Source organism: Electrophorus electricus, chromosome 17 (assembly GCF_041902795.1).
Source record: "Electrophorus electricus isolate QZ-2024a chromosome 17, ASM4190279v1, whole genome shotgun sequence".
Taxonomy (NCBI): Eukaryota; Metazoa; Chordata; class Actinopteri; order Gymnotiformes; family Gymnotidae; genus Electrophorus; species Electrophorus electricus.
The window spans coordinates 18,377,184-18,397,229 of record NC_137513.1 but is presented as its reverse complement, the minus strand read 5'-3'; the positions used below and the strand labels follow the sequence as shown (position 1 = coordinate 18,397,229).

The following is a 20,046-nucleotide window of genomic DNA, read 5'->3' as shown; positions in this document are numbered from 1 at the left end:
CTCCTGAAGCACATGGAGGAGATGCAAATTAGACTTGAACTCCGTTTGTCAGTATTCCACTTGCTGGTTTATTCACAACGTGACGCAAAAAGGACATGTTCTCGTAATCTTGCAGGACTGTTAATACATGAACTCAAGAACCATCCAAAGCGCTTAGACACATTACTTATAGAAACGAGGACCAACGAAGATCTGGTCCAGTAGGCTCTGTCGCGAACAGCACAGAACTTTCTCCCTGTGGAGCTTACATGCACACGCATTCCACTTAGAGTGGAATCTTAAAGTGACAGTACACGAATTGCTGGATGTTGGAGTGTGTTTGGGTGTGTGTTTGCATGGGACAGACAGAGGGAGAGGGAAAGAGGGAAAGGAAAATAACACTTTATACATCTTGTTTTTCAGATATGTTAAATGTCACACTCATGAATGCTTAATGATCAAATCTTCTTTAACAGTTGTTAAAGGCACTGATGAAAATACTCCGTGCAGTGAAATTCACTAGACAAAAACAGTTAAAATCTTAACTCTAGTAACATAGGAGAAAGAACCCACCTAAAACCTTCCTCATCCACTGGTAGAATAAGTTTAACCCTAACCCTGGTAGATTAATCCTAACCTTAACCCTAACCCTGGTAGAATAACCCTAACCTTAACACTGGTAGATTAACCATAACTCTAACACTCTTCCACTGATTTCCTTACCTTAACTCACAGAGTAGAATAACCCTAAGAGCCCTTTTAAGGAGTCTGCCAAAAACTCCAACACAAATTGGCATTTTTCTCTGTAAAGTTCCCCATTCACTCTTTGAACTCCAATCAATGAGTTCAAGTGGTCTGCGCACTCAAAGTAATCATTAACCTATAGGACCCTTTCATGTAAGAACAGCATTTATTGAAATTAAAATGAAAAGTCCTTATTCGTTTTTAAAGTGGGGTTTAGAAATCAAAAAAGAGAACAGTATTTTTGCAATTGTTTTAATTACTTCATAGTTTACTTCTTTTTGATCTAATCTCTACTCTTAGTACATCCGTTTGACCATTTTAAGAACCTAACGTGCATGCTCTTCTGTTGTTTTGGCAGATATTTTTAGATAAGCCAGTTTTAGGATTCCTGTAAGTGTTTCTTGAGTAATCTAGTTTCCTTGCTAGTGTAGATTCTTGGGTAGTGTATTTTTGTTTTGCTGAATCCTTTCTTTGATGCTAAACAGTAAATATATTATAGAGTCTTGTACTATAACCACTGTGGGCAGCTGGAGGTTTCAGCAAAGTGGCATTAAAGCCCCTTAACCCTTAATCCTTAGGATTAGGTTTGACAATAAATGATAATGTAATACATGGAATCATGCAAAATTTGAGTTTATGTTAGTGTAGACAAACAATTGTGTGTTTCTCTCTCTCTCTCTCTCTCCTTTCTCACTATAGATAGACAGAGAGAAAATGAAAGAAATCTTGCTCAGAACCAATACGCCTGAGCAAAGCTGCCTGGGCTGTGGTCTGTTGTTTGATTCAGTAAACCATCTACTCAGTGCTGTCCGAAACAAAAGCTCTCACACACTTAGTTGTGAGATCTAACGTATACAGCAGGTAATAAAACACCCTGTAGTAAGGTCTAACTTGTACAGCAGCAGGTTATGTTAGAGAACAGAAGAACAGGTAGACAAATGAGGGAGTCGGAACACCCATCTTAAGCTCAGGTTGCAGTTATGTTTACTCAGCTGTGTGTGTGTGGTGTGTGTGTGTGTGTGTGTGTGTGTGTGTGTGTGTGTGTGTGTGTGTGTGTGTGCGTGTGTGCGTGTGTGTGTGTGCAAAGCTTTCAGTGGGGTAGAAGCACAACCTGAATTAAGAGTGGCTGCAGTGTTCTCACACACACACGTGCATGATGTGTGAAAAGTGCTTTTCGAGCCAAGGGCCTGCCTGCTTATCATGTTTAATGTAACTAATTTGTCTTGTTCATAGAATACATCACTGCGGTTCTCCATTTCTGATGGAGGCTGTAATTGCATTATAACTACATATCCTAACATTATTCCTGTAATATCCAGCTGTCACATCCTAATTTATGCCAAGTGAAGGTACAGATTTTTCTGTTTCCTGTTCTGTAAAACTCTACTCACCATTAACAAAGGCTGCACCCTGGAAGACCCAGAGGACACGCTGTGTATTCTGACTTCAGATGTAACTGTGAACATTGGGCACATGGAACCTGTGAACATGTGTGTGACAGTGTAGGGACTGCAAGGGGCAGTGATACCATCCATAGTCCAAGGATCCATGTTTACTTCCCTTCAATATCACTTCAGTATTATAATGAGTCAATACATGTAGGCTATTTTTGGTGTGGACTGATGTGCAGAATGTGTGTGTTAGACTGAAGTTTGTACTTTTCACACTGAAGATCTTTTGCACAGAGGATGTGAGTGTGATCGTGTCTATATGCAGAGTTCTGGTCTCTGGTCTCTCCTACCTTTTTAGTGTTATGTTTCTTGCTTCATCATTGTTTGTGCTTTAAAGGAATTTAAAGGTTTTGAACAGAGAAACTGTTATGTCTAATTTCAGTGTTGGTTTATAGCTCAACAGGAATATTCCAGCCAAATATTATAACATTAGTAATAGGAAATGAAACATAATGAGGGTTAGGAAAACCCCTCTGGGGACATTAAAATATACAACTAATATATTAAATTAATATATAGTTATGTGAATGTAGTAATGTATGTTCTTCTAATTGCTATAGTATGACTGTGCTTTTCCATGTGTAGACCTCAGAAGTCTAACATGGAAATGAAGCCATGTTAGATGCCCTCACTTTATTCACTGTTAAGCATGTTAAGAGTCTTGGTGAGATTTGTAATGCTTCTGACCAGTAATGAGAACATGGTGGTATCTGTAGTGAGCACATTATTTTGAGGGTTTGCATCAGTTTGCAGGTTTCCACTCATGTGCTGATCTGTGGAGGAGTACTTCATCTATATTCAAGTTTATTCAAGTTTCATATTCAAGTGGTAAAGTAAGATTATCTGTGGGATTGGGACACTGAAAATATTTAGAGATTGAGTGTGCGTGTCTGTGTGTGTGCGTGTCTGTGTGTGTGCGTGTCTGTGTGTGTGCATGTCTGTGTGTGTGAGAGAGAGAGAGAGAGAGAGAGAGAGAAAAATATATAAATATATATTTAAAATATATATAACAAATCAGAATAAAACTGAAAATGTGCTTTGGCTCACTGAAGAAGAGAAAAAGTACAATATAAGAAATTCTGAAGTTCTGATTTGCCTTGCTATGTTTGTGTTATGTTATTGTCAGTTAGAATCAATGTGTCAAGAATATTTTTGAGTTACTAGCAAGGTAATGTTACATTTTACAGTAAGATAATGAGTCTTGTGGCCAGATTGTTAGACTTTTATAACTAACTAACTTCGACCCTCTCAAATATACTGCATTCTATATTTCTCGTCACAGGGGATGTTCACCAATAGGTTTTGTAGCCTTGATCGATTGGCATTGCTGTTTTTTTCTACTCTAGTATCCTAGCTAGCATACTCTGATATATTTAATATATTCCAGGATATGTTAATTTAATACATATTCGTTCCAAATGCAAACAAAACCACAAAAATGAAATGTGTGTAAGCTCAATAGTAAGCAGCGATGTGCTCATATTTGGGAACTTCTTGTGATGGCAGACTACGATGACTGTACAACACTGTATAAGTGAAGGCTTTGTTCCAAAGGCAGTGAACAGTCACAGAATTCTGATGTACAGTGTAGTTAGTGAACATCCGCGGAATGCTGATGTACAGTGTAGTTAGCCGTTAGCTGCTTTCCTATTTTGCTGCTTTAATATCTAACTTTTTAACTTTATTGTTAATGTTTAATTAACATTGCACAAAACTCTATTTAAGGATTTTGCAACACACACAACTCCTCCATCTGTCGTTAACTCAGGGTGGCCCATAGAATCAGCACCACTGCACTAGGCTGAGGAATTCTGTGCCCTCACTTCTCACCAGTGAGCTTCCTTTGTTTATCCCTAGTGCTGCAGTAACCGATTCTACTCTTCAGGAAGACTTTACACAGATCACTGGAGCATTACTGTGAAGACTGTGAGAGCATTAATGAGGTCAGACACTGATGATGAACTAATCATCATCATCATCTTCATCACACTCTACTCCTGCACTTAATAGGTGCTGTATAGGGTATGGTGGCAGTTTTACATCATCTTGAGTTGGCAAAGGCAATGTTGAGGACAAAAAGACAATAACTTTGAAGTTCATACCACTGTATAGTCTGTATCAAAGTTAAGTCTCCTCAGGGATGATGTGTGTCTTTCCCAGCCGGTCCTGCATGTTTTAGAGCTGTAGCTGCTTTCACACACTCACTTCAGCTCAGGAAATTAATGAGGTGTTGATGAGATGTTAATGAGGTGATTATCTGGATCATGTGTCTTTAGAGCAGGGACAAAATAATCAAAATGTACATAGCAAGAGACTTCCAGGATTAGAGTTGGAAAACACAAGTTTGACGTTCAGAACTTTTAAGAAGGATGCGGGGATGAGGCACGTTGGCACAGACGTTTATGACGACACATAAGACGGAACGCGCAGGTTATAGTTTCAAACACCAACAACCTCAACGATAAGACACGGGACTTATATACACGCATGACAGTTACACACAACAAGGATCAGGTGAACGACACGAGAGGGCGTGGCAATACAGACAAACAGACATACACACACACACACACATGGAGATGTTGGGGGGGGGGGCTGGCTATCGTGACAACAGGCCTAAATGATGGTTTCCCTATTCACAAAATTTATCTAAATCCCCCACAATTTACCACCACTTGTTCTACAACAAAATAAACAAATGGAAGGATTCGTGTGTATGAAATGCAAGGACACAGGCCTGGTCACATCAGCAGAGTAATACAGATATAGAAACCACGATATGGTAGCTAATTGATTGCATAATTTGTTCACTTAGTATTACATTTCATTTGTTGTATAATGGCTGTAGCATTTACATAACAGTTGTCATCCACACACACCTCACCTCTAGCCGGTCCAATTTTACACACCTGTTTTAGAGCTTACTTTTATCAATGGAACTTAATTGGTCAGGGACTCTAGTGAGCTGTAAAAACATTTTGGTTAGTTAAGAGTCATTTTATTTTGGGATCAGTAAGCTCTCTCAGAATATTGCTAACTGGTCACTGTTAACTTTTACCAGTGAATATTTACGTTTTAACTGAGCTACATCTTTTCAGTCTTTGGAGGGAGAAAATGAAAAATGTTTCTGTTGCTTACTAGAACACCAACAATCTGACATGGGAGCCCAAAGAATGTTCCATTTTACTGGAATACATTTCACTGGGGCTCTGGGCCTCACTACCTTGTCAAATGTCAATGTTATCACAACAAAATTCTTCAAACAAGATTTCAACGAACTGTTGAATTAATATTGTCAATCTGTCACTTAAACAAGGAGTATGAAACATGGAATCTACGCACAGAGTCTCAAAACAGTAGTTATCAGGCCTCTAATACAGAATAAATCAGACACTGCTAACCTCAATTGCAGATTGATCTAATATCCATGTTTATGAAAGATTTTTGGAAAGATGGACTTTGTTTATTATATACTGCTAAACCTTCTAATAGACTGTGTTGACCTAACTGGTATTGCTCTGAACTGGTTCCATTCATATCTGACCAGTCTTGGGTACTATGTCACATAGCACTAAATGCATTCTCCTCTGGTGTCAACCAGGACTCAATTTTTGGACAAGAACCTTTTAATCTCTATATGCTCTATATGCTGATTTTTAACTGTGTAAAATATGTCAAGTATTAGATGGGTCATAATTTCCTGTAACTTAGTGATGACAAAATGGAATTTCTCATCATGGGGAATGGTCGTGAACGCATTGATGCAGTAACTTATATCGAGTCCCTATCAGTTAATGACCAGCACTACACCAAAAACCTAGGTGTTGCATTTGACTATGACCTAAGCTTTAAATGGCATGTTAGCAATGTCTCTAGAACAGTGTTCTATAACCTTCGTAAAATAGCCAAGGTCAGAAGTATCCTCACAGGAACTGATAGTGGAAAACTACTACAGGCATTTGTATCTTCACATCTGGACTACTGTAATGCACTGCTCACAGGTCTCCTTAAGAATACAACCTCAAGTCTACAGAGGGTTCAAAATGCAGCAGCCAGAGTTCTAGCATGTGCAGAGATGAGAGATCATATTACATCCATCCTTAGAGTTGTACTGGCTGCCTATGTCATCTAGGCTTGACTTTAAAATATCACTGTTTACTTTTAAGTGTTTACATGGTCTTGTCCCTCTAAACTTCAGCAGTATGACCACGAGGCATGCACCCTCAAGAGCCCTCAGATCAGTGGTTTAAAACATGCTGGTGTCTACCATGTGACTAAAGAACACAGAGGCTGTTTTTTGCCGTTGTGGCCCCAAACTCTGGGATAAGCCTTACCCTAACCCAGTCGAAGGGCGCTTGATGGCTTAAATACAAGAACAAAGTTAAGACCTTCTTATTTTTTACCTTGTCTTTTATGTTGTCTGTTTTTAAAATATTGGTTTTCACTATGCACTTTGTTTTGCTTGATACAGTTTACTTTTATTTCCTTGTGGCTTTTATATTGTATTTTACTTTGAATTATTCTTTCTTTTAATGTACCTTTTTATTAATTTTATTCTTTACATTTATTGCATTATGTTACATTTTAGCTGATGCTTTTATCCAAAGCGACTTAAAATTATGACTGAACACAACTTGAGCAACTGAGGGTTAAAGGGCCCAACAGAGGCTCCTTGGTGGGGCTTGAACTGGCAACCTTCTGATTACTAGTCAAGGACCTTAACAACTGAGTTACTGTTGTCTCATTCTTTAGGGAAGCGTCAGTATTCAAATCAATCATATTTAGCTTAATTTTAATAAAGTATTTTTGTAACAAATACAAAAAGTGGCAATTACAAAAGGTGATAGAATTCAGGATGTAATAAACTTAATTATCCTTCTTTGTATTCTCTATTTTCTGTAAAGCACTTTCTTTGCATAGCACTTTCTTGAAGTTTATAAAGTTTAAGATTATTATTAACAAAACTACTTTCCATGTAGCAAAATATAATGTTAGCCCTGCACACTACCTCAGTAGGTCAAGCCAGAGTACATTATCTATATTATCTAGTCAGAAAACTCTCCCTCACTGCCGACTACCAGTGTCAATTCAACAGGCACAATCAAACAAAGCAGCACTGGTGAGGACCAACTAGAGCCCGTGGTGCAGAACACGCCGCAGTGAGTATGGGTGACGGTGCAGAACACGCCGCAGTAAGTTCGGGCAACGGTCGGTCAGCGATGTCTGTCTTTGAATGACCTGATGCCATCTGACAGCTGATAGTCGGGTCAGTGTTTTTAGCCTAAAGTGGTAGTCTTGGTTTAAGAGTGAGAATGGCACAGCATAGAAGTTTAAAGTGCTAGTGGTGGTTTAGAGTGGACAGGAGATTTACAAGAAAGGGTTTTTAACAATGTATTACTCACCCAAAAACACACACAATGATTTACTACGTATAACAAATGCTTCTTGAGCAACTTACTTTCTCTAGTTAATATTAATTAGCTAATGTAATAAATCACATATAGATTAGACATGTTTATTTCACTGTTTAATTACTCTCTGCACACTCTAGTGCTCTGCCAGACGTGTTGCGGTTTTGTCAGCAGTGATCAGGTACATCAGATGGGCAGGCAGCCTCGGATAGGGTTAGGGTAAACCCTAACAACCACATAAACTACAAAATGTCTGTTACTCTTAAAAATGTTTCAAGTTGGTCTGATAGCATCATGCAGGGATGACTACAAAATAGCAGCAAGGGTAACTGGAGGAACTTGAACATGTTTTGGATATGAACACGGTAGCCTGTAACTGTTTCAGAGAATTTGTTTTTCTTACTATAAATGCCAAACGTGGTACAATAGTCCTAAATTACTCAGAGTAAGTATTACCAGTGCAGACATGGGAAGATTTGTCTTAGTTTGGGTCTATTTGCAGTTCGTTGACTGGCCTCCTACATACCTAGTAAAATCACTTAAGTGTCAGTCCTAAAATATCTAACCTCACAATTTTTTTTTACAATCAGTGGTCAGAATATCTGTCACATGTGAATGTCACCCAATGTAGGAAATTTAAAGTACATTCAGTTTTCTTTCATTTCTTTGGCTGTTAACCCATCATTGCTCTAAATCATTTGATAATATTTTTGGCTAGATGAGTGTTGTGAGAGCAGTGAACACAGGATGTGCAGCAGGATCCATTTTTCCACTTCCTGTTTTACAGTGGGACTGAATAGAGGAAGAGGGGGCGGAGTTAATGGAAGAGGGGGTGGGGCCAGTGGTGTCCTTGATTCCCTGCTTTGGTGGCGGAGGTGGCCGTGTGTGTGTGTGTGTGTCTGTGTGTGTCTGTCTGTCTGTGTTGGATCCTGTGTCAGCAAGAGCGTTAGAGAGCAACTGGGAGATTGGAGGAGAGAGAGAGGGGGAGAGGCAGAGAGAGAGAGAGAGGTGTAGAGAGAGAGAGAGAGGTAGAGAGAGAGAGAGAGGTGTAGAGAGGGAGGGAGAGAGAGAGAGAGAGAGGGGAGAGGGGAAGAAAGAGGACGGAAGTGGATTGCTGGCAGTAGGCCAGAGTGTCTCATCATCCAGCTAACTGTTTGTCCTTCCTTGCACTGCAGAAAACATTCTGACTTTTGTGTGTGAGGCAGAATGTTGGGGCTAGGCAAGACTGATCTGTACATCTAAATGATTAGTACATCAAACGTGAGTGAGTGAGTGACTGAAATGTGTGTTTACCTCCTCCTCAGCTATATATGAACAGGAAGTACTATGGGGGAGTAACACCTGTGTTGGATAAAACGCATGTAGTGTGCAACACACACACTCATACATGCTTTCCTTAGAAGCTAATCTAGGTTTCTGTCAGTGAGATCTACAGCTGTTCTGTTTGTACCATTTTTACCTTAAAAGCAGCAACAGTCCACATTATTTTTCACAGTTTTCCCCCTTAAAAAGTGAAAAGCTCGACTGACCAAAAAATTTAAAACCCATGAAATTATTTAGATCAAATCATTTTGGTGTTACTTTAATTTTAGTTCTGAGAAATTGATTATTTTTTTAAATAAATGTTTTATTGCATTTTGTATAATTTTCAATAAAATTATAGTAATGTTGTATTTTTATTATTTTCTATAAAATGACAACTCTCTATAAATGTTAGGTTTCAGGGTATTATGATGGTTGTCAGTCATCATTTCACCACTACATAAAACCAAACATTTAATAGGCATGTTTGTTTATTTTAATTTAATATGGTATATTTTATATATGTACAGTTTATGATTTTATGTTTTTATGTTTCATTTTTTTCAACCTTCACTTTTTTAACCACTGATCATACAGTTTCAGTAAGCGTGGAGTTATTCCAGTGTAATGTTTTATTGTCTGGTGATCTTTGACTCTTCTGCTCTTCAGGCCTGGAAGAAGCGCTGGTTTATCCTGCGCAGTGGGCGGATGAGTGGAGACCCAGATGTTCTGGAGTACTACAAGAATGACCACGCCAAAAAGCCCATCCGCATCATTGACCTCCACTGCTGTGAGCAGGTGGACGCTGGCCTCACATTCAAACGCAAAGAGTTCCAGGACAGCTTTGTGTTCGATATCAAAACAGCTGAAAGAACCTTCTATCTAGTAGCAGAGACAGAAGAGGACATGAACCGCTGGGTTTGTTCCATCTGCCAGCTCTGTGGATTCAACCAGTCTGAGGACAACCGCGGTAGGGAAGACTTGTCTCTTTGCTCAAAAGGGGAGACTCCTGGGTACTTAAAGAGTTAGTCCAGTATTACAGTTAAATTGTTACAAATATTTATATGGTATCAAATTTGAACTTAAATATTTAAGTGGTGTCTGATACCAACTTAAATATTTATATGGTATCTGATATCAACTTAAATATTTATATGGTATCTGATATCAACTAATGTTTATATGGTATCTGATATCAACTTAAATATTTATACGTTATCTGTGATCACCTTAAATCATGAATTGCCGAGAAAATGCATGCGCTATTACTGTTTTAATCGGCGTTGCACTTTATCACTTTTTCAGTTTTACTGTGAATTACTACTCACCTGATCTGCAGACAGACAGCAGCACAGCCGTTCAAATGTAGACTGAAGATTTCAGCTACTATGCAATCCATAGCCTAGAGCCTTAAGCCTGAAAAATGAATTGTAGAAATAATAGAATTTCCCATAGCCAAGATCCTGTAATTCCTTAGGAACCTTATGGACTTCATTCTTGACACCATCTTTGTTTTCGTTAGACCTTAAATTATTTGGTGTTGTGTTGGTTGTAATTTTAGTTTTAAAATATAGGTCTGTGTTCTTAAAGTGGCATTCTATCTAGACATTTCTGAACAGTTGTTAGTTTGGACCTTGTTGTAAAGCAATGTTTTTGTTTTGGCAGTCCAAGTGAACCTATAAGTATATACTATGAAATATACAATGTATATTAAGGAGAACCTATATACTATGAAATATATTATTTATATATATATATATATATATATATATATATATATATATATATATATATATATATATATATATATATATATATATATATATATATACACACACACACACACACTAACTATGGAATGTAACGTATATGCAGTTGAGTGTTTTCTCTGCTCTTACATGCTAACTGTCAACTGATTTTTGACTGTACTGAACTAAACCCTTTATGAGTGAGAATATATAATTTTTTTTCTGCAGGGTTGCTGGAAGGAAACTAATTTTTAAAAAAATTACCCCAGAAAAGTGTACAACCATTTTATCTTATAGATTGGTTGAGAGAAAATGATGTGGAATATTCATAGTTCACCAGGGGAAGCTCCTTCAACATGTGCTCAAGCTAATGTTCTCCCAGAACTGATGAAAAAGTCAGATTGCGAGAAACATGATCTCCTAGTTTATTGCCCCCTGCCCATGATTCTCATCCCTGTTATTTGAGAAAGTTGGACTGAACAACCCTGCCAAGCGGAGGCAGTGTCTGAAAGGTTTATTGATTTTCGACTTTGTTTTGTTTTGTTGAAGAAAGGGAGTGTTTGCTACCCATCATGGCTTGCACAATTGCAGTGTTTATATATGAGCAGTGTTTATATGGGAGACCATCACGACTCCTGTCCCTGGGATGCTCAGACAGAGTGTGCGTGTGTGTGCGTGCAGGTGTTGGAGTTTGGTGACTCATTTGTCCCTCAGACTTACAAGAAAAATAGTTTGGGTTACCAAGACAATGGGCTTCATTCTGTCAGTACAGGTTATTTTCTTTAGTAGTGCAATGTGTTTATTGTATTGAAATTGAAGTGAGGTACAAAATAAACACATCAAATTGTACTTTTTTGAGTCTAGGGAAATCACAAAGATATAATTTACTATTATTCAATTCTGTTCTTATTCTGTCTTGAGAGGGTTTTTTTTTCACAGACTTTAGGACAGTTTTAAATATGTTTGATGGCAGCTTATAAAGTGTGATTTAAAATGTGTAGGCTATAGAAAATCCAGATGTTCTCATACACACACACAGACAGACACACACACACACACACACACACACACACACTGTCTTTATATTGCTTCATTGTGTTATATGGTTTGTGTAGCTGCGTACTGATTATGCACCCTTTGCACAGATGTTTTAATGTCAGCTGTAAATGCTTAACTTTGTTTACAGTAACTTTACAGCAAGGTCTTTTTGAGAGTTTTGTGGATTTGTTTATATTATGCATTGCATTATATTTTATAGTACATACATATTGTACTAGTCCTAACCCTAATCCTAATTTTAATCCCTAATCCTAACCCTAAAACTAACCCTAATCCTAACCGTAGTTTGTCCTTCCCAGTCGATTTTTGAAATTCGTATACAGACAGACACACAATCTATGCTAATATATTCCAGTACCATACCAGTCATTTTCTGCCTTCTCTCTCTCTCTCACACACACACACACACACACACACACACACACACCACAAACAATTCTAATATAGTCCAGTACAATACCACAGTCATTTTCTCACACACACACACACACACACACACACACACACACACGAATACACGCACACAGTATAGATCTGCCCAGTATAGACAGTATAACCCTAACCCTATAATTCTTCACATTAGATAACACCATCTAATATAGAACCATAGAGTTCTTCACAGTAAAGATCTGTGCAGTGTGGATCTGCAGAGATCCGAGCTACCCCGAGAGTGTTGTGGTTGCCTTTTGAGTTTCTTTCTTCTGGTATCAGGTTGTCAGCTACACCATGAAAAATGGGACAGACCAGCTCACCCTGAGGGACTGTATGAATAGTCACTCATGCACAGCTATATTTATTGGAAATTTAGTGGATTTCTGTCAGATGTGAATTTGTAGAGGGAAAGATTGTTTATGCCCATTTGGGAGTGTATTTGTGTTTGTGTGTTACGCAAAAACACACAATGTAACACATGGAGAATGAGTTGATTGATTGATTGATTGATTGTGTTGAGTCTTACCTCAGGATTCATTCCAGACATGAAAAGGCACCGTTTTACTTCATCTGACTGAGTTTTATTACGAATGAAAACTTAAGTGTGTTGTTACTATATTGTGTTGTTTGAAGATATGCAGCTATCCAGACAACAAAAAATATTGTGCCTGGACATGTGTGTAGGCAAACATCTGTTGGAAATGGCAACAGCAAACAGCTCAAGTGTGCTGCTCTGAGGGAGTTTGGTGTGGCTCCAGCAATTACATACTGCCACAAAAATCTGAAAACCTTTAACCTGCCCAACTGCACAGCTCTGGGAGATTCGAGCATTGGTGGAACTAATGGATGAAATTAGTTTCTCTTTTTTGGAATGCAGATAATTCAGATAGAGAGCACTTCTTGTGGTAGTCAGTGATTCACAGCAAAAGGTATAAATATATGTCCACTTCAGCACTTTGTGGGTGGGGTACAGTGGTTGGGTATGGGGAGGCTGGGGTACAGGGGTTGGGTATGGGGCGTGTGGGGTACAGTGGTTGGGTATGGGGCGTGTGGGGTACAGTGGTTGGGTATGGGGCGTGTGGGGTACAGGGGTTGGGTATGGGGCGTGTGGGGTACAGGGGTTGGGTATGGGGAGGGTGGGTGGGGAGATTGCATTATAGATCAAGGTTATGAAAGGGCAGAGTGGACAGATCCCACTGTACCCACTCCTAAAACTCTCACACATAAGCAGGCAAAGTCCCTTCACATTCTTTAAATTTCATTAAGCCATGTTAATGTGGTCAGCTCACTGTTGCCATTCAACTATCAGCTGTTCCGCATCACTGTGGCATTAGTATAGGAGTCATTTTTACATTAATTTTGCAAGTGAAAATTACATTGCACATGCTCTACATTTTTCTGATGATTGTACCATTGTAGCCATGAGATGTTTTGGTAATTGTTCTATCATAGCTGTGGAGATACTGAGTGAAACTGGACATGGAAAACTGTAGTATTCCTTACTTTAGCATCCAAACTATGATGATGTTTTGTTTGTGGGAAAATATATTATCCAGAAATTATTCAGTGGAAAACTTGTTTAACCATCAGGGCTATAAAATACAAACACAAACTAGCATGCAAGAACATATTTTTGCATTCTTCTCTTGAATTTCTTGTATTTCTTTATTTATCTGTGTTACATCGGATTGCATAGAAAAAGTCACGAACAGCTGTTTGTGTAAGCATACATCTATGAGAATGGTTAATGAGCACATTTAACACAGCAAAAAGGCCTTATATGACTGTACCCTCCCTGAATCCTTAGAAAATGTAATTTATAAAAATGCTGTGTACAGTTCAGAAGAGGAGCTTTTGTGTTACGGAGGGACTAATGAATGACTATGTATCACTATAACCAGATCAATGGATGCAGAAGTCGAAAAAGCCAGGGCAACAAACATCTCTTGAGTTGTTCCCACCATCTGTTAAGGCCTGCACCATCATGCCCAATGCCCAAGAGGAAAAGTGTCATGATATAGTGTCATGCATTCAACCTCATTAAAAGTCTTCAGCTGCAAGATGCCATTACTAAAATCAAGGTTCCTGCCGTGTAACTCGAGTTCTGTAGCCTACCATCACTAAAAAAGTGGACGTGGCTTAATATGAAATCATTTGAAATGTGCCAAAGCAAGGATACATTATTAAATCTGGAGAGGTCAAGGGCAAGATAAATAAACATTTGCCATATGTCATAATTGTAGATGTGCTAGGAAGGAGCATGGTCCTCCCCCATCCTCAACTGCACTCCATCGGTTACACACACAAAATGTCATATTTCACTGTCAAACAGGACAATCTCAGCACTGATAGATCAAGTTTATATATTCAATCCCAAAATGTCTTCAGACTATCAAAACATAGTCTACCTTTTCTTTTTTCGGGGGGAACATTTGCACATCAGTCAAATAACTAGTCTGGACTAGTCTATTTCTTGCATTAGGTAATTTTTTCAATTAATGTTATTTTATTTTTATGCAAGTCCCTTGAGTGAAGTATTTCTTATGTCAATTTCTCCACTCATCTTTACTGGATCTAGTCATGTGTGAGGCCCCAGAGTGATCTGATTTGTACACACCATCACATTCTTTCTAGTTTGATTGTTCTCTGCAGGACTATGACCTCAGACTTTCCACCATTTCTGTTAGCCACTGTAATATAGTGCCTCAGCATATATTTCTCTCTTCCACACCCTTATCTGAAGGAGCCGATATGCTGTATTCCAGGTATTACTCTCACTTTTTCCACTGAGATAATGAAATGCAACCCTTTAGTCCTCCACAGGGAACTAGGCTTGCTCCAGTTTTCCCCTTGTTTTCACTACAGTTCTGGATGATCTTCTGTTTGCTCTGCACCACTGTCTGCTTTTGGCAGCATCTTTGGGAAGCTGGCCATAGGTTAGCAATAGTAACTGTTGTGTGGCTTTTGTTTATGAACAAATGAAATCAGCAGAATCAGGGTGATTCATTGGTGCTGACAACGAAGGGCTTTTTCACAGACTGATCATTGCAAGCCTATGAGACTAACTGATGTTGCTGTGTGTGGAGGAGGGGTGCAGTGGGGCTCACATGGTTCAGACTGGAAGAGGGGGTTGTGGATAGGAGGAGGTTGTGGGTCATGTGATGAGAAGGCTTCTCCTGGGACATAGCCCTCATCTTGCTGTGTCACTCTGCTAATTACTTGTATCTAGAGCTAGCATCATTGACCATCCCGACGTAATGGCGTTTATCAAAGTTCACACAAATCTCAATATTCAACAAAGTTCACACAAATATCAATGTTTAACAAAGTTCATGCAAATGTCCCTTAGTTCTGTATGCCAACAGAAATCTGTAATAATCTTGGCTTGTTTCACTAATCCATAAAACTAGGGAAGACTTCACACATGTTTAAGTGTTTACAAAAAAAAAAATATCAGTCAGTTGTGTGTTTTAGGGATTGATAATTTTATCATCCTGGTTTTACACCACCACTACTATTGCTATCCTCTGTCCAGCCTTTAGTGTTGCCTTGGAATGACCTCAGATGGTGTTATCTGCTGACGTCACCCTTATTAAGGCAAATGGAGTCTCCCAGTTCTAGGGTATATTCAAATGGTGTTCTTCCAGCTCTAGGAATGCAGATGCCTCATGCCTTTCCATTAGGAACAGCCCATTATCGTTGTGATGAAGAAGACTGTGAGAACACGGGACCCAGGAGACAGAAGCCGTCTGTGTTCCCTGCCCGCTGTCTGCTAAGGGATGGGTAGTAGCTGATGTCAGTCCCTCACAGCTTCCATGAGTACTCTCTCTCTTTTCTGCAGCTGTTTTTGGGAAATTGTTTAACCAACCAGTCATAAAACTAGCCACAGAAGTGATGAAAGCAGGTTCATCCTCTTTTAGAGTGTTTCTATAATGTTTGCTCAAAAATGAAATGTGCTGTAAGGAAAATGATCATCAGAACCTGATATCAAGTGATACAGCTCCTGAGTACAAAGAATCTGTGGTATCTGTAGTACTTCGTTTTACTTTTTCATACATCATAAGATTTCATCATTAGGTCATTCTGTAGTCCTATTTTTGTATTAGATATAAATCATATTATTCTTTGTCCTTGGATGACATTCACAGTGTACTGAGGAAATTAGGTCTTGATAAAAGACTGCCTTATCCCATCACACTGGGGCTGCTAATGTTGGGCTCCTGAGACCCAGTAGAGTAACACCTGCAGCTGTTACAGTGTTGATCAAACGCCTGTAGCTATTAATGGGTTAACAAGCTTCATTCGTTTGGATATCATGTGGCATGTTATGAGAGATGAAGAAAAGTCTTTTATTCTTTTATTGCAACACTTCTAACTTTCTCCTACATAATGTCGAAGCATTCTTTTGGTACTACATATGATTGCTGAGCCAGTGAAAGCTACTAGGGACTTCATTTGAATGTTTCTAATGGACAACCTGTATTTTTCATTCATTATTAGCAACATCATAATTTTTGAAGTAGCAGTTGAGATATAGACCGACTGATCACACTCACATTAGTGTTAATAATGAGTTATCATAGCTTCTCCCTGGGTGTGGTTGTCTCATCTCTGTCATGGCAGGTTGTCTTCCATTTGAGGTTGAGAAAGACAACCCTAATAACCCTATTTAATCCAATGGAATTACGCACAGCTGTTCAACTGCTTTGCCACTTGGTTGATTTTGGGTGTTTTCACCTTTATGTAGATTAATGCCAAAGGGCATGTTGCACACGTGGGTGGAAGAGAAGCTTGCTCCCCCAGTTAATCAATCCACCTCTGCCCTTCAGAGGCTCAGAAACCTCAGATGGTGGGGAGCATTTACAGTTGAGAGCACAGGAATAATGGAAAAACAACAACTCCCCCCCCCCCCCCCATCTCTCTCTCTCTCTCTCTCTCTCTCTCTCTCTACCTAGCTAAATTCAATTTTTTTCAAAAACCTAAATTCATTGTCTCAAGAACAATGCTGCCATGTCACAATAAACTTGACCATTGTTGGTAGAACTGATGAGAACAAAATATCAAAAAAAGTCATGAGTATAATGAAAATAAATAACAAACACATAACGAGTATGGAAGCATCAGTAATATAAAATAACTAATAAAATGATCACAGTAAGCAGATTAACACTGTGGTAGGGTTCAGTGAAGCATTCTGTTTGTCTCTCTCTCTCTCTTTGTCTCTCTCTGTGCCCAATGCATATGACCTCATTCACCCCAACTCCCTGATGATTTATTGGTAATGTTGACTGCTCAGGCTAAGTGGCCCTGACTCCATAAAACATAATCAATAAATAGACATTTTTAAAAATGTCTTTTTTTTTATTATTATTTGTATAGTCTTTAGTTTGACTTATTAGAAGACCCAAGGTTATACTGAAATTCTCAGTAATGACTCAGTAATGTTGGTAACTCAGCAACATGCCACCTCTCAGTGATGGAGCTCTAGCACTCCTCCACCTCTCACTGTTGGAGCTGTAGAGGAAGAGTAAACCTATGACTCCATCCTTTCTCTCTCTCACTGTCTCTCCCGCTCTCTCTTGCTGCCTCACTCTCACTTTCTGCCAAGCTTACTGAGTGTTCTGAGCATGATGGGTGGTGGGAAAAAAAGGTCATAAGGTCATAAGCACTCTTCGGTTTTTGGCTCAATGCCTTGTCTATTTTGGGTTCTGAGGCCTGAGATTTGCCTCTACTCGGCAGAGATCTCACCACAAAGCAATCCAAAGCAATGGCCATTGAGTTCACACAACTCTGCCTAAGACCAAGAAACGCAGGAGGTGGGCAACTTGACACAGAGGCTGTACAAGTTTGTACTCATTTTTAACACAGTAGTGAGGAAGTGTGGAAAATGACCTTTGGTTGGAGCCAAAAGGGCATAAAGTTTCTTCTTTTGTTGTCTACCCAGAGACGGACTTGTATGCATTTCTTAAATGTTTTGTATTTTGTCTCTAGGTCTTCCATGTTTTCTTGTTCTATATTGTAGATGAGAGGCCAACCACTACCCACATATCCCGTGCCATGGCTGGTGACCTTAGCAGCTCTCTAGTTCCACTGGCTGGTGAACGCAAGTCTACTGTGCCCTCTCACTCCAGCCAACCAATGCTGTTCACCTTCGACATGCCTGTACGCCACTCCCATGGCAACCTTTCCCATGGCAATCTCTCCAACAGTGCCCCACAGGACTACCTCCTTCTTCACCAGTGCATGAGCCGGAAGAGCGAGAGCACTCGGTAAGAGTCGTGACATTTGGTGACAACTCCGGGGGGGGGGGGGGGGACTTCCTGTGATCTTGAAACACCCTCATGTAGTCCACACAACAACACGCTAACAGTAGATCCAAACACGCTAACAGTAAAGCCAAAATGTTTGCATCACTTTCATGGTATTTTTCCAGAAGAAAATGGCAGACATACTACACAGCTTTTAGTTTTCAGATTGCTGTACTGTTCACACTACACTATCTTGTAAATTGGGAATCTTAAAGTTGTTGTTTTCACACTACATGAGACACTACAAGATTTTTCACCTGCTGGTGAGTCTGTCCGTCCTTCAAACAGTTTTTTATTTAATTAATTAATTAATTTTTTACGAAAACACACAAGAAATGAAGAGAAGAAAGATGCAATACCATGCCAGAGATTGTTGTTTTCTCTGTAAAGTAATATCATTACACAGTACAAGATGGACTTGATCTTGCTGACAGGTCCAGATATTTAGCGTGCTAAATATCTTTCGAGTGATTGGCTAGCTTCTTGGATCGTGTCTTTGAACAATTCACACGTAGTGATTGAGGGTAAATTTTCTAGCACCAAGCGAATGCCGATTTGCCCCAGATCTGGAGCTTTTCTTGGCAACCTCCAAAATCTTCAGCAAGCGGAAAATCAGGACCGAAATCGTGTAGTGTGAACTCTGCAATAGTCCAACATGGGCCAACATAGGCTCTTTGTCAGTTATTTATAAACAATTGTTAAACTGAAAAGGGACATTAATACACTGAAATGTGCTTCTTTAGAAAATGGAAAAGTGTTTTCTGTACTTACAGAGCATTTGTATTTCATGTCTTCAAAATTCTCCCAAACACCTGTCAGGATGCTGTGTTTTACAAAGCAAAAATCGTGAAGAAAAGATATGCAAATTAGCAATTGTGTTTGAAAAATCTTTTTATCTGAATAAGTTAAATTTTCTGTCAATTAATATCAGTCATTTTAGTCGTAAAATTTTCAGTCATTAAATTTTTACTTTGTGATTCTAAAGTTACACAGCATATGAGGGGAAAATATAAAGCCATTGTCCATGAACACACAGGAAGATGAGCCCTATGGTGGGCCTTTTTGTCTTCAGATCCTGAGACGCGGACACTTGCGTCTCTGTTTCTAATGGATAGCAATTCTTCAAAAATGTATTTGTTGCTGTGAACCAAATTCATTAAGATTCAACTTGTATTATGTCAATGACCTGAAGTTTATGACACTTAAGTTAAAAAATATCAAACCACTCTTAATCAGTCAGCTAGTCTTTTGGGAAAGGTCTATATTAGGTTTATATCAGGTATACACCAGGTATACACTAGGTCTATATTGGGTCTATACAAGGTAGCAGGTCTATGAGATCTATATTGGCTCTGTAGTTGTTTATTTGCTTAGAATTTGGCCCCATGCTGAATTATTTCAAGCTTTTCCTGACCTTGGCTGATTTTGTTCTTTTCCCTATCTAAGTGAATTCAAATAATAATCACAGTTATGAGAACAGCTGTGTATTATATCTGTAGATGCCTGGTTTGTTACATCTGAAGATGTTACGTGTTTTGGTATGTTGAAATTGTTGTGCTGAGAGATTGAGAAGTTTGTTGTTCTAGCCATTTCACAAGATGTAAACAAAGCA

The 20,046-nt window shown here is 38.9% G+C and overlaps 1 protein-coding gene across 4 annotated transcripts in view; it reads left to right on the top strand.

Annotated features, from left to right (window-relative positions):
• gab2 (GRB2-associated binding protein 2) overlaps positions 1-20,046 on the top strand; it is a 35,885-nt gene that overhangs the window by 7,965 nt on the left and 7,874 nt on the right. For all 4 annotated transcript variants that reach the window (XR_014117907.1, XR_014117906.1, XR_014117905.1 and 1 more), the window contains exons 2-3: positions 9,557-9,857; positions 18,149-18,395. Coding sequence is in view for 1 of the 4 variants with exons in the window: in XM_081700157.1 (XP_081556283.1) it covers positions 9,557-9,857; positions 18,149-18,395 (548 nt within the window). In the remaining 3 variants the exon portion in view is untranslated. The remainder of the gene's footprint in view (positions 1-9,556; positions 9,858-18,148; positions 18,396-20,046) is intronic.